The following is a 15,645-nucleotide window of genomic DNA, read 5'->3' on the forward strand; positions in this document are numbered from 1 at the left end:
CAGGGGTGTCGACCAACTCGCGGCAGCACAGGACACGAGTCGCGAGTTCATGAGTGGTGCCGTCCAGACACTGGCTGATCTGATGCGGGCACAGACCAGGGCAGTTCGCGCACTCACTTCTGCCACACTCGCTGTGTCACGGAAGCATTGCCAGGGCACCCGCCGCCCTGCTGCAGCACAGCGGTCTGGCCTTCACCAGATTGCTGCACTTGCTGCAGTGCCAGGCCGGCCGTGTGCCAGTGTCTCTGGCGACCAGCGAGCGCCTGGCATCAGCCAGCTTGCCCCCATTGCTGCAGCTGCCACTGCCAGTCCCCCAGCCAAGGTGCGACGAGCTGCTGGAGAGACTGATGCTGGCCAGCCACAGCTGCAGCAGTCAGCAGCCGGCCCCTCCAGGGCCGGACCTCGTCTAGGCCGACCCCCAAGGGCATCTGCCGTCACGCATTGTGCCCCTCAGGAGCCTTCCCCCAGCCTTGCAACACCCACAGAGCCCAGGTTGAGGCGGAGCAACAGGTCGGGCAGGGGCCGGAGAAGCCTGCACAAGGACTCGCCCTCTCGGCACACCAAGTAGAGTGTGTTGCCAACTGTTTTTTTTATATGGGGGTGTTTGTGTTCTGGAGGGGGGGGGCTTATTTTGGTAAGGCCGAGGATGAAGGCCAATTGGAAGGACAATTTTTGTTATTCCTCCCCAGGTTGTGGGAGTGAGATAGGTTTTTGACTGTTTTTTGGGGGTCTTGTCTGTTTTTCTGTTTCATGTGGGAAGGGCCCTGAGTTTGTTAAATAAAGCTTTTTATTTATTCAGCTTGTCCAGGTGTCATGTTTCAAGTGGTTGTTGCGTTAACCGGCTGAGGGCTTGCGGAGCGGCTGCATTCAGGTGCGTTCATTGCCACAAACCATTCCCTGACAGGGGGCCTAGAAGTGTCGTTCAATAAGCCGCCGGCGGACGGCCCTTGGACCTTGTGGCTCCCTCCTGGGCTGGTACTCCTCCTCCTCCTGGTCCTCCTGCTCGTCCTCCTGAGGTGGTGGTCCAACGCGAGGTGGCAGTGCCCGAGTCCTGCGGATAGCCAGGTTGTGCAGCATGCAGCAAACGACGACGAACTGGGAGACTCTATCCGGCGAATACTGTAGAGATCCGCCGGAACGATCCAGGCAGCGGAACCGTTGCTTGAGGACGCCAATCGTTTGCTCTATGATGTTCCTTGTGGCTTGATGGCTTTCGTTGTATGCCTCCTCCGCAGGGGTCCTGGGCGCGCGGAGCGGGGTCATGAGCCATGTACACAAAGGGTAGCCCTTGTCCCCAATAAGCCATCCCCTTGGTGGAGGCTGTGCCTGGAACATGTCAGCCACAGTAGTCTGGCGCAGGATAAATGCATCGTGGCTGCTTCCTGGAAAGCGGGCATTGACAGCTAGGATGCGCTGCCTGTGGTCACACACCAGCTGTACATTGAGGGAATGGTAGCCCTTCCGGTTGCGGTAATCCTCGGCATTGTCGATAGGTGCCCGCATAGCCACATGCGTGCGGTCAATGGCGCCCTGCACCATGGGGAAGTTGGCGATCCTGGCAAATCCGACTGCACGCTGCTCCTGCCTCTCTAGGGTCATGGGGAAGGAGATGAATTGGTGTCCCCTTGCGAAAAGGGCATCGGTGACCTGCCGGATGCAGCGATGCACGGCGAACTGGGAGATGTTCGCTATGTCCCCAGCAGCGGCTTGGAAGGAGCCGCTTGCATCAAAGTTCAGAGCCACCGTGACCTTCACTTCCACCGACAGAGACGTCCTGCACATCAGCTGTGGACGCAGATCTCTGTGAAGCAGCTGGCAGATCTCTGCAACCACCTCCCTTCTGAAGCGCAGCCTCTTAACACAATGCGCGGCAGTCATGGTGAGATAGGACACCTGCTGCCGGTATTCCCTGAGTGGGTAAGGCCTACGTTGCCGACGCCTGATGGCCCCTCTGCGTCTAGGCATGGCTGGCCCTCTCACACAGCGTCTGCGAGCCCTTCGCACATAATGCTGGAACTGAGGGTTGGAACCCCATGCAGCCCCCATAATAAACTTGCAAACAGTGAAATCACAATGAGTCTAATTTCCAAGCTCTGGCCAGAAGCCAAAAATACCTCTCCTATGTTGTCCCAAATCAGTAAGGTCTGTTCCTTGGTCTCTGTCCAGAAATCCAAAGCACTAAAGTCATGGCAGCAAAATGGCTGGCCTTTATAGTTCAGTCTAAGTGCCCTTTAATTAGCGCTCCCCGAGGCCCGCAGGGCCTCTGCTGCGTTCCAGTTCACAGTTCTTAACAGCGCCACGCCCACATTGGGCGGGCGCCACTGAATTTCCGGTTTGGGGCGCACAAACAGCGTTGCACGACGAAATGACGTCATAAGCTGCGCGCGCAGCTGAGCGGGCGCAAACACTTTGCGCCGGCGCTAAATGTCAACTGAAGTTGGGCGTAGGCGCAGTTCGGACTGTGCCCGGGCGCTAAGTGCCTAGCGCTGGAAATCTACCCCTCTTAAGGCGTTAACGGCTGGCGAACGCTACTGAATTTCTAGGCCCCACTGTTCTCAGCTTTTCACCATTTAAAAAGTACTCGGATCTGTCCTTTTCTGGGCCAAAAGTGATGACCTCACACTTAGCTGCGCTGAAATCCATCTTCCAGTTTTGCCCACTCACTTAATCTTTTAATGTCGCTTTGTAATTTTATCCTCCTGTCTACACTGCTTACTATGCCACCAATCTTTGTGTCATTGGCAGACTTCGATATATGGCTCATATTGTGTTATCTAAGTCAATAATAAATATCGTGAATAGTTGAGGCCCCCGGACAGATCCTTGTGGGACACCACTAGTCACTTCCTTCCAATTTGAGTACACACACCCATTATCACAGTAGCATTGCAATATGTGACCTTGCTCGAACATTTGTTCTTTTTTTGAATATTTGTTTAAAGAGTGTCTGATGGTGAAACCATTGGAGGTGGAGCACATTACTGAATCACAGTTCTAAGGGCACGTGCAAGTTTTATTTGCTGTCCTTGTTCTTTGGGATGATATGAACACTCATAAGATCGATTTTATCACCGAAAAAACAGAATTTGGGTGGCACTAAATCTGCTCATATATTAAAGGAATCTGTAAAAAGATTAACAGTACAATTGATTAAAGAGATGGAAAGATATATGAAAAACTGCTGGATGTGAAGTCATGTCTCTAGCTTTCAATTCCCTGGTATTTTATTGGGTTTATTTGGAAATGCCTGTTTGAATGGATGATCAAAGCCACCAACCATGGCGCTAAATGGCTGGGAATTGAAGAGAGCACACACAATGTTTTCTCTGACCTTTAACATAAAGAAACACAAACAATGTTCCACAATCCGATTAGCGATCCAGCGCATTCACTGAAATCTCTTCCAGTAAGCTCTGGAAAATGGCCTTTTGAAGATCACGATAATTTAACAAATTAGTCCCTTTCTATTAGTAAGTATAGTTGGTACAGCAAAAGCTGGAGTTCCTTGGATGAGCTGAGAAATTAAAATTAAAATGAGACTTTAAAAAAGGCATAGTATAAATCCAGGACTAATAAAACAAAAGAAAATCAAGCAGAGCACAGAAATATAGAGGGGAAGCAAAAAAAGATTAGCAAGGCAAAGAAATGGTATGAAGAAAGACTGGTAGGTTACAGAAGGAAATATTAAAGGATTTTATAAACACGAAAACTAGAAGAATAATTAAAGATTAGAGATGAAAAAGGAAATCAGTTCATAAGAAATGGCAGAGGTGCTAAAGGAGTATTATGCCTCAGTTTTCATACAAGAGTGTGGTAGTGGGAACAAAAGGCTGCAAAAGGTGAAGCAATTAGACAGGTTAATATAGAAGTAGCACCGAAAAAACTGATAGAACTCAATATGGAAAGGAACTGGGCCTTGAGGGAAGCCAGAGAGGAAGTAGCAGAGGTGCTGACTACAATATTTCAAACATCCTTGGATTATGGAGATTGTGCCAGAGGACTGGAGAGTTGCCAATGTAAAATCCCTATTCAGAAGATTAAACCAGATAACTATAGTCAGCCTGAAACCGGTAGAGCAAAAGCTTCTAGATGCCACGATACAGAATAAAATTAGTTCTCACTTTGAAAACCTTAGGTTAATTAAATACAGCCAGCTTGGATTTGTAAAAGGCACGTAATATTTAATAGAATTTTTTGAGGAAATAACATAGCGTATTGATAAAGGAAACAGTGGGATGTTGTATATTTAGATTTCCAAGAGGAGTCTGAGAAGATGCCAAATAGGAGACTTTCTGATAAAATTGAAGTATTAAAGGGAATGTGGCAACAAGGAGAGGAAGTTGGTTAAAGAACATAAAACAGAGTAGTCGTTAATGAATGTTTTTCAAACTGGAGGGATATAAACAATGGTGTCCCCCAGGTGTCAGCATTGGGATCATTAAGAGAAATTGGGATTATTTTCCTTACTGTAGAAAATGTTATAAGGAGATCTGATAAAGGATTAAGGTGAATAGGAAAATACTGTGAGATCGCACAAATCCCATATTCTGCGAGACTCTGCCCTAAAGCTCCCTGCCCGTTCCTGGTGGACTGGGAGAACTTTTCCCCAGAACTTTCCTCTTCACTCCCAGATTCCATAACCTCCTCTCAGTGTGCAAAAATCCTCAGATTGCATTACCAATGCTCCCAATCCCAGGCCCTTGGACCTCCCTTCCCAATGCTCCCAAATTGCAGGAGCCCTGTCCAGATCTCAGGACCTGTACAAAAGTTGCCAAAACAATCCTTCTACAATGTTCCTAGAACAACAGAGCACCCCTCCCAATACTCCATAACCCTGGGTCCCCAAAGTACTCTTCATCCCATTACTGCCAGACCCCCCGAGACCTTATCCCATTACTGCCAGACCCCGAGACATTATCCCATTACTGCCAGACCCCGAGACCTTATCCCATTACTGCCAGACCCCGAGACCATATCCCATTACTGCCAGACCCCGAGACCTTATCCCATTACTGCCAGACCCCGAGACCTTATCCCATTACTGCCAGACCCCGAGACCTTATCCCATTACTGCCAGACCCCGAGACCATATCCCATTACTGCCAGACCCCGAGACCTTATCCCATTACTGCCAGACCCAGAGACCTTATCCCATTACTGCCAGGCCCCGAGACCTTATCCCATTACTGCCAGACCCAGAGACCTTATCCCATTACTGCCAGACCCAGAGACCTTATCCCATTACTGCCAGGCCCCGAGACCATATCCCATTACTGCCAGACCCAGAGACCTTATCCCATTACTGCCAGACCCAGAGACCTTATCCCATTACTGCCAGACCCCGAGACCTTATCCCATTATTGCTAGACCCCGAGACCTTATCTCATTACTGCCAGACCCCGAGACCTTATCCCATTACTGCCAGACCCCGAGACCTTATCCCATTACTGCAGGACCCCGAGACCATATCCCATTACTGCCAGACCCGAGACATTATCCCATTACTGCCAGACCCCGAGACCATATCCCATTACTGCCAGACCCCGAGACCTTATCCCATTACTGCCAGACCGAGATCTTATCCCATTACTGCCAGACCCCGAGACCTTATCCCATTACTGCCAGACCGAGACCTTATCCCATTACTGCCAGACCCCAAGACCTTATCCCATTACTGCCGGATCCCAAGACCTTATCCCATTACTGTCAGACCCCAGAGACCTTATCCCATTACTGCCAGACCCCAAGGCCTTATCCCATTACTGCCAGACCCCAGAGACCTTATCCCATTATTGCCAGGCCTTATGTTCTTATGTTCTAGTGAGAAGGAGCCCTAAGAAATAGGAGCTGGAGTAGGCCATATGGCCCTTCGAGCCTGCTCTGCCATTCATCAAGATCATGGCTGATCTTCTACCTGAACTCCACCTTCCCGCACTATCCCGATATCTCTTAATACCCAAAAACGTATCGATCTCTGTCTTGAATATACTCAACGACTGAGCATCCAGAGTTCTCTGGGGTAGAGAATTCCAAAGAATCACAACCCTTTGAGTGAAAAAATTTCTCCTCATCTCAGTCCTAAATGGCCTACTCCTTATTCTGAGACTGTGACCCCATGTTCTAGATTCCCCAGCCTGGGGAAACATTTTCCCAGCATTAACCCTGTCAAGCCCCTTAAGAGTTTTATACGTTTCAATTAGATCACCTCTCATTCTTCTAAACTCTAGGGAATATAGGCCAAGTCTATTCAATCTCTCCGCAAAGTGCAATTCCCTCATACCAGGAACGAGTCTAGTGAATCTTCGTTGCACTACCTCTAAGGCAAGTATGTCTTTCTTTGGGTAAGGAGACCAGAACTGTACACAGTACTCCAGGTGTAGCCTCACCAATGCCCTGTATAATTGTTCTACCTATGTCGTTGGTTCCCACGTGGACCATGACAACTGGATCCGCCCCCTCCAAGTTCTTCTCTAAGGATATATCCTTAACCCTGGCACCAGGCAGGCAACAGCGCCTTCGGTACTCCCTGTCACGACTGCAGAGAACCGTATCTATCCCCCTGACTATACGGTCGCCTACCGCTACCACATTCCTTTTTACTCCCCCCACTGATTCCAATACTGATAAATCAGTGTCCCTGGTAGTACTACACGACACTCCAGTCTTTAGAAAACCTCCAACTGACCATGAGCGATACTACGAGAGATTTACTGGTAAATTATGAAAAATCTATCTACAAAAATAAAAATCTGGAAATATGTAATTGTTGGAGGTGAATTATAGGCAATGAGAAACAGATGGTTGCTTTAGATGGAAATCACTGACGGACGAACGTACACTGATACAACATGCATGCCACTAATCAGAGAGCAGGGGTTTCCCACTTTCATTGCCAGAGTGCTAGAATATTTGAATATAAGCTTCTGTCTTGTGAAAACTCTACTTAAACCAGTAGCTTTGCCCCCTTGTTCTGGATGTAATTAGTAGGTGGCTGGTTTTGTTTCATTAGTACTGTGCACTCTGTTGCCCTTCGGTGATGTTTTATCCCAGCGATATTAATAGCTACCACATTACAATAACAAGTGTCCCCGGGACCCATCAAGTGATGCATTTGCACTGCTACTGTGGCAATTAGCAGCGCTTGTGGTCTGGCATCTGTTCCAGAGCTGCTACAATACTTCGGATCCCTTCACAAACTGCAGCACCCTTGGTTTATAACCCAACCAGGAAATTTATCATCGCTCAGTAAAACACAGTGAATTATCAGATCTTCAAAATTTGTTGAGGCTTTTCCCTTGGTTAAGTAATTACATTTTAAACTTTGTGATTTTTTTTGTGTAAATGTTAAATTAATTCTATACAAGTATAAAATGTACTTATACAAGTATAAATAAAGTGACCGGCACCAAAACACTAGTGTTGTCTTTCTCAGTCTTTAAATGAATACATGTCTGCATACAAATGAGTGGACTCTTATCCAAACACCGTAGGCACCATTGGGACAGTGTCCAAATGGGTGGTGCCGTGCTGGAGCACTGCAAGTACATTATTTTCTCCAAGACCTGCTGCACATAAACTTGTTCTAGTATTGGATCTCAGGTCCTTTAAAAGGAGACAGCAGCTGGGAGATTAAGCTGGTGCAGAGCCAATAGCAAGCAGCAAGAGATACTGAAAGTTGCACGTGCTCCAGTTCAGAAAGAAAACAAAGCTGAACAGGGAGGGAGCTTTTTAAGAGTAGGTTCAACTACATCCAAAAGAAGACTTTACATATGGTAGGTAATCTAATATTCTTCCCTATTTGCTCAGCCAACTTATACAAATTAATTGATGCCATAGCAACAGTGGAGGTAGAAAAACTCAAGAGTAGTTTGCCACATTATGGCCAGTATTAGGAGCCAGGTGCTTAGTTTCAACAAATTGAGAAGTATGGGTTCTTCTCCATCTAAATCTGGTCAACATTACTGGGCACAAGAGGAATCGGTGGGAAGGAGCAACAAAACTCTCCCAGTTAGGAGACTGCTAAGCAGGATGACTCAACATGCAGCAAAATCTCAACAGCCATTCGTTGTGGAAGCATGAGATTGGTCTTTGCGTAACACGTCCAAAATCACCTGGGTTTGTCGCTAGCTGAACCATCTGTAATCCAGACAGACCTCATATCTGCCAGGACATTCTCCATGGTTAGGAGGTAACCGAACAAATGCTTTTTTGTACAGACAAGAAAGAGACATCAGGAAGGTTATATGCTAAATACAGACACAACAAGCACTGCTACCTTACAGAGTAGACAGCCATATTTTATCCTATAGAGACACAGATGTGGTTAAAGAGTTCAAAAAAGAAATGGACACCTAAAACAATGTGGCATGCTGGAGACGAACTCATGTTTTTTTTGTGTAACACATGATTAGATGCTCACCGACGGGGAAATATTGTATTGCCAAACATAACCAGCCACTGCCAGCTTTGTATACTACAGAATGCATCGCAAAAGCCCCCCTCCCCTTTATACACCACTAGAATCTTACCTCGTAGCACCACCTTCCCAACAGGTGGTATAAAGAAGCATCATCTTGCTTCAGCTCAATGGCCTTATCGATGTGCTCCTAGAAAAATATTAAGAAACAGGAGTTAGATTGTAAACTTGCTAATACTGCAGCTGAGAGTCAGCAGAACCTGACCTGATTGCACTAGAGACTAACGCTGACATATCCAAAATCTGAATATGTAGTTCAGGCCGACATCTTTATTTTTGTACTTTCTTTTGATCTAATTTGATTTTTTTCCTCCCCAAATACCCTCTGCACAAATTCCAGGCTGACACTTCAGTGCAGTGTTGAGCGAGTGCTCCACTGTCGGACGTGCTGTCTCTTGTATGAGATGTTAATCCGAGGTCACGTCTGCTGGTCAGGTGGATGTAAACGATCCCATGGCACTATTTGAAGAAGAGTAGGGGAGTTCTCTGCAGTGTCTTGGCCAACAATTATCCCTCGATCAACATCTTGAACGGATTAACTGATCATTCATCTCATTGCTGTTTGTCACAACTTGCTGTATACAAATTGGCTACCATGTTTGGATACACAACAACAGTGACTACGCTTCAAGAGTAACTCATTGGTTCTGAAGTATTTTGCGATGTCTCGAGGTTGTGAGAGGCAATAATATAAATGCAAGTTCTTTCTTGTCTTTCTTCCCACATGTCCTTTCTGCAGCTTAAAGGTTGGGCAATTGAGCTAGAAGATTACAGCATAGCAGGAGGTTGTTCGGCCCATCGTGCCTGTGCTGACTCTTTGCTACAGCAGTATAAAATTAATCATATTTTCCTGCTCTCTCCCCACAGCCCTGTCCCTTTCTCTGCTTCAAATATTTATCTACTTTTCCCTTAAAAGATCCGATGGTTCCTGCCCCAATCATTTCCTGTGGCAAAGCATTTCATAGTCTGACGACCCGCTCTGTAAAGACATTTCTCCTAAACTCTCTCATCACTGACTCCCTTACCAGAGGTAATAGTCTTTCCCTATTCACCTTATTAAAACTGTTCATAATTTTAAAAAGTTCTATTGAACAACCTCTTACCTTTCTCTAGAGTTTCAGTGTCTCAAGTCTCTCCTCATAATTATATTTTCCCATCCCTGGTATCATGTTAGTAAATCTATGATGTATGCTCTCTATGACTTTAATGCCCTTTCTATAATGGGGTTCCCAATACTGCAAGCAGTGCACTAACTGTGGCCTTATCAAGATTTTGTAGAAATTTATCAATACTTGATTACTCTTGAACTCCATGTTATTATTTATAAAATCAAAATATTACTACAACAACTTGCATTCATATCGCGCCTTTAATGTAGAAAAACGTCCCAAGGTTCTTCACAGAAGCGTAATCAGACAGAAATTGACGCCAAGCCAAAGAAGGAGATATTAGGAATGGGGTGACCAAAAGTTTGGTTAAAGAGGTAGGTTTTAAGGAGGAGAGGGAGGTCGAGAGGAGAAGGGATTTAAGGGGGGAATTACAGAGGGTGGGGCCTAGGCAGTTGAAGGCACAACTGCCAATGTTGGGGGGAGTGGGAAGGGGGAATGCAGAAGAGGCCAGTCAGAGGAACAGACAGTTCTTGGGGAGTGGGGGTTGTAGGGCTGGAGGAGGTTACAGAGATGGTGGGGGTCTGAGGCTGTGAAGGGAATTAAACATGAGCATGAAAATTTTAAATTGGAGGTGTTGGGGGCCTGGGAGCCAATGTAGGGCAGTAACAACGTCGTTGCTAGGTGAGTGGGGCTTTGTGTGGGATAGGAGATAGACGGCAGAGTTTTGGATGAGCTGGAGTTTACAGCGTGTGAAGGGTGGGAGGCCAGCTAGGAGAGCACTTGCTTTTTTATGGCTCTAATCTTTCAGGGAATTATGTATGTCAGGCCCTAGGTCTCTCTGTTCATCCAGTCCTCCCCAAAATCCTGGCAGCCAGTTGAAGAGTAGCATGTGCAGATTCTTATGGGATCACTTGCCAACCTTTAAACTGGAGAATGGACCTTCCAATTTTCCCTCCCCATTTATGGGAAAGTAGCCTTACCCTGAGGGCACAGCAATGATTGGGAACTCGCCACTTCTAGTCTGTGGCAACACTGCAAGGCTGAAAGGGACAATAAATAGGAATAGGAATAGATAGGCAACAAAAAAGAACTTGAAATCTGAATTAGCTGTACTTACTGAGCTGAAACAACAGGACTACTGAGTCACTCGAGATTATTTTCCCTCAAAACGCCCCAGTTTCTATCTGAATTCCTGCATTTCACCGAAATCCTAAACTAAGAATGAATACAGGCTTGCTTTGACCATTGGCGAACTTCTGAAACTGCTTGCGAGATTTTCTAGACATGCTACTAATTTTCTGAGATGGCCGATTCATTGCAACCTGTATATTGTGCGTCATCACAGGGTTCATGTAGAGGCGGCTCTGACTCAGGAACTGAATGAGAGAACGAACAAAGGAAAGGTTGAAAGAGAAGCCAAGAGAATTGGAAGGAAAGCAGGAGTGAGAGAGAAAAAGCAAAGTAACTTTGAAGGGAGCCAGAAGAGAATCAAAAAGATAAAAAAACATGATTTGTAAATATTACAAGGATCAAGCTTGGATCAGAATATTTTCTGTGTGCGACTGAACACAAACACAAGGACAAAAACATGCACGCACAGAAAAATACAGCCAAAAAATACAAGTCAGATCTGACCGTGATCTGCAAGTACTGACTACTGCCCATCAATTCCCCTGATGTAGCAAACAGCACAGCTGACAGACGACTCAACTTCTGAGCCAGTTATTCAGGGACATTGTCCAGGCTAATAAAAAGACTTGCAGTTATAAAACACCTCATCACATCTCTGAGAAACATCCCAAAGCACTTATTACTTTTGAAGTGCAGTCACTATTATGGAGGGAAATGCAGCAGCCAATTTGCACACAGCAGGGTCCTACAAACGGCAATGAGATGAATGACCAGTTCATCTGTTTTACATCGAGTTCCATCATGTCTACAGCACAGAAACAGGCCTTTCGGCCCAACTGGTCTGTGCCGGCGTTTATTCTCCACACGAGCCTCCTCCCATACCTTTTCATCTGACCTATCAGCATATCCTTCTATTCCTTTCTCCCTCATGTGCTTATCTAGCTTCTCCTTGAATGTATCTATGCTATTTGCCTCAACTACTCCTTGTGGTAGTGCATTCCACATTCTTACCACTCTTTTGGTAAAGAAGTTTCTCCTGAATTCCTTATTGTATTTATTAGTGACTGTCTTACATTTATGAACTCAAGTTTTGGACTCCCCCACAAGTGGAAATACTTCCTGTACGTCTACCCTATCAAACTCTTTCTTTATCTTAAAGACCTCTATCAAGTCACCCCTCAGCCTTCCCTTTTGTAGAGAAAAGAAAACACTTTCCAAGAGGTGGTCACCTCAATGCCGTATTTTATCCATGGCGTGTTATGTTCTTCTTTCTTCTTCTTGGGGTACCATTGCGCTAGAAACGAGTTTTAGAAAATAACCCAGTCTGTTTGGAACAGACGATATGGCTGGTGTGGGTAACAGGGAGCCATTAGCTTGTAAATGCCTTAAGTTGTAACCCTTTTTCAAGCAGGTGCTTGTTCAAAGGGGGCTGCTACAACTAGGTGACTGCTGGACTGTTGCAGCAGCTAATTGGTGTGCAATGGTCCACCTAGCATTTTTATTAACTGTGTGTAAATTTCTGGTGAGCTGTTTAAATCCAGACTTGATTTTGGGTTCTTGAGTTATCACTTTGGAGACAGTTTCTGGGAAGATCAGTCATTATCGGTGAAATCCTATGGATACTTGACAACGTGACACAATCGGGAGCGATACATCTTCGATTTCCATTGTCCTCTAGTTGAACTACAAAGGAATTAGATCATCATATGATTTGGTTTATGTATCTGATTCATGGAGGGAGAATGACAAGCTGGACTCAAGACTGCTGTCAATATCATTTTGATATTGGCCCACCCTATCTCCAGCCCTACAAACCTCTGAGATTTCTGCGCTCCTCCAATTCTGGCCTCTTGCACATCCCCAATTTTAATAGCTCCACCATTGGTGGCCGTGCCTTCAGCTGCCTAGGCCCTAAGCTCTGGAATTCCCTCTCTAAACCTCTCAGCCTCTCTCTCCTCTTTTAAGATGCTCCCTTCTCCACGAGGAGTGCTGAATCAAGGAAATACCTCTTGAATGATTACTTCACGTATTCACTAGGTAACATATGAGCAACATTCTGCCTGACCAACCATCTTTACTCTTTCGAGTAAGTGATACCCCAGGCAATTGTGGAAAACCCTATGGCACAACACTTAGACCTCCTCAGTGGTGGCTGGTGACCCTTTTGAAGTGCAACTGTACATCCCTAACCAAGCCAGTGCGTTACCACCAATAACCTGCTCTCCGATGCACAGTTTGGGTTCCACCAGGACCACTCGGCTCCAGACCACATTACAGCCTTGGTCCAAACATGGACAAAAGAGCTGAATTCCAGAGGTGAGGTGAGAGTGACTGCCCTTGACATCAAGGCAGCATTTGATATCAAGGAGCCCCAGTAAAATTGAAGTCAAAGGCAATCAGGGGGAAAACTCTCCACTGACTGGAGTCATACCTAGCACAAAGGAAGATGGTTGTGGTTGTTGGAGTCTAATCATCTCAGCCCCAGGACATCGCTGCAGGAGTTCCTCAGGGCAGTGTACTGTACTAGGCCCAACCATCTTCAGCTGCTTCATCAATGACCTTCCCTCCAACATAAGGTCAGAAGAGGGGATGTTTGCTGATAACTGCAGTGTTCTGTTCCATTCGCAACTCCTCCGATATTGAAGCAGTTCGTGCCTGCGTGCAGCAAGACCTGGACAACATTCCGGCATGGGCTGATAAGTGGCAAGTAACATTCGCGCCACACAAGTGCCAGGCAATGACCATCTACAAAAGAGAAAGTCTAACCACCTCCTCTTGACATTCAACGGCATTACCATCATCAAATCCCCAACCATCAACATCCTGGGGGGGGTCAACATTGACCAAAAACTTAACTGGACCAGCCACATAAATACTGTGGCTACAACAGCAGGTCAGAGGCTGGGTATTCTGCAGTGAGTGTCGCACCTCCTGACCCCCAAAGCCTTTCCACCATCTACAAGGCACAAGTCAGGAGTGTGATGGAATACTCTGCACTTGCTTGGATGAATGCAACTCCAGCAACACTCAAGAAGCTCAACACCATCCAGGACAAAGCAGCCCACTTGATTGGCACCCCATCTACCACCTTAAACATTCACTCCCTCCACCACCGGCGCACCTTGGTGCAGCGTGTACCATCTGCAAGATGCACTGCAGCAACTCGCCAAGGCTTCTTCGACAGCACCTCCCGAACCTACGACTTCTGCCACCTAGAAGGACAAAGGCAGCAAGCGCATGGGAACACCATCACCTCCAAGTTCCCCTCCAAGTTGCACACAATCCTGACTTTGAAATACTGTATACCCTTCATCGTCACTGGGTCATAATCCTGGAACTCCCTACCTAACAGCACTGAGGGAGCACCTTCACCACACGGACTGCAGCGGTTCAAATAGTTGGCTCACCACCACCCTCTCAAGGGCAATTGGGGATGGGCAATAAATGCTGGCCTTGCCAGCGATGCCCACATCCCGTGAATGAATAAAAGAAAACTTGACAGAGGGGTCAGAACAGCAGTACTAGATTCTAGCACCAAAATTCCATACAATTTCATTGGCCATAATCGAGTACTGTGGCTCAGATTTTGCCGATTACAGATTAAGAATATAGAAATCAGCAACTTCCTTCTCACAACTCAGTGGCACTGCTATTCAGAACTCCCTTGAGTACTCTGAAGGCCAGTACTTGAGGATGGTGAGGCTAGCATCAAGTTGCACAGTGCCACTGCATCCAGAGTGTGATCCTGTATTGGAAGCTTCAAGTGGTGGGCCTGCTGAAAGCTCAACAACCAGGTCTGTAAATATAAAATGCAAACGTAACATTTGGAAAAAAATTAAAATTCATGAAATTCTTCACACATTATTTCTTCATTTATTTTACATACGAAGATGTACATTTTTTTTTAGTAGTGAACACAACTGCTTTAAAACTATGATTTTACAGAGCTATAGTTACTTTTTTATATTAAGAAGTAATGTAGAGAAATTAACTGCAATTTGTGTTGATATATTTTGAAATACAAACAAACATTTTTATTTACCATTGAAATGCCAATTGGTGGTTTGTCCTTTTTATCACTTCATTACCAGTGCCTATTTCATCCCCTTCTGCCAGTTCTCCATTCAAATTTCAGATTGAAAACCTCTAACATAGTGCCTGTTCATTCTTGTTTATGCAATCATGAGCCTCTGGAATGTTGTACAAATGTGGTGCTCTGCTCTGCTGAGCTTTGCTTTCATTAATATGTTTGTACCTTGGCTTGTGCCCGTTGAAACAGGCAATTTATTTTCTTCACAAAAATGTTGCAGTTGAGTTTTTTTTAAATGTCTATTGAGAACACTAGAGTATTAAATTGCAATGAAAATAAGTTAATTTTACACACTGGATTGGGGGGAAAAAAATCTCATTAGTATTGTATCATCCTGTATTTACAAAGATTCAATATTTGTTTCATATTGAAAATCCTCCCGGGTGTTAAAAATATTAAATGTGTCTATCAGCAGCAATGAAGCTTGGTTCAATAATAATTACATTATTGGTGTCTTTGGTGGTTTCAGGTACCAAAATACGCAGGCCTGATGAACTAGCAATTTGCTAAACTGATGTATCTAGTTTGTGCAATATCTCTAGTTTGTGATAATGCCACACCACATATTCCAACGTGGGTTTAACTGTGCGTTCCCAGAGCACAGTTTTTGCCAAATTATTGGCTGTAATTTGCGACCCCTACGGGTGCGCACGAGCTCGTAAGGGCCGCGCAAGTTCCGGGTTTTGCAATCCGTCAAGAAGTTTCGTGACCGATCCGATGCATCCCTGGGAAAAGGGCATCCGCGGGTGGAGAGTTGCGCTATTTGCCCAACTTCTGTCCAGCGAATGCCCGTGAAATTCTTACGCCTGTTAAAGCAGGCATCAGGCCGGCTTTTACCA

General features: G+C 45.7%; 1 protein-coding gene across 5 annotated transcripts in view; it reads right to left on the bottom strand.

Annotated features, from left to right (window-relative positions):
• Window positions 1-15,645, bottom strand: part of LOC147109632 (regulator of microtubule dynamics protein 3-like) — a 341,290-nt gene that overhangs the window by 57,740 nt on the left and 267,905 nt on the right. For all 5 annotated transcript variants that reach the window (XM_086003718.1, XM_086003717.1, XM_086003716.1 and 2 more), the window contains one exon: window positions 8,529-8,606. In XM_086003718.1, coding sequence (XP_085859844.1) covers window positions 8,529-8,606 — 78 coding nt within the window. The remainder of the gene's footprint in view (window positions 1-8,528; window positions 8,607-15,645) is intronic.

The sequence above is a fragment of the Somniosus microcephalus genome, chromosome 12, assembly GCF_052327205.1.
Source record: "Somniosus microcephalus isolate GS21.2 chromosome 12, FLI_Smic_1.0, whole genome shotgun sequence".
NCBI classification, from domain to species: domain Eukaryota; kingdom Metazoa; phylum Chordata; class Chondrichthyes; order Squaliformes; family Somniosidae; genus Somniosus; species Somniosus microcephalus.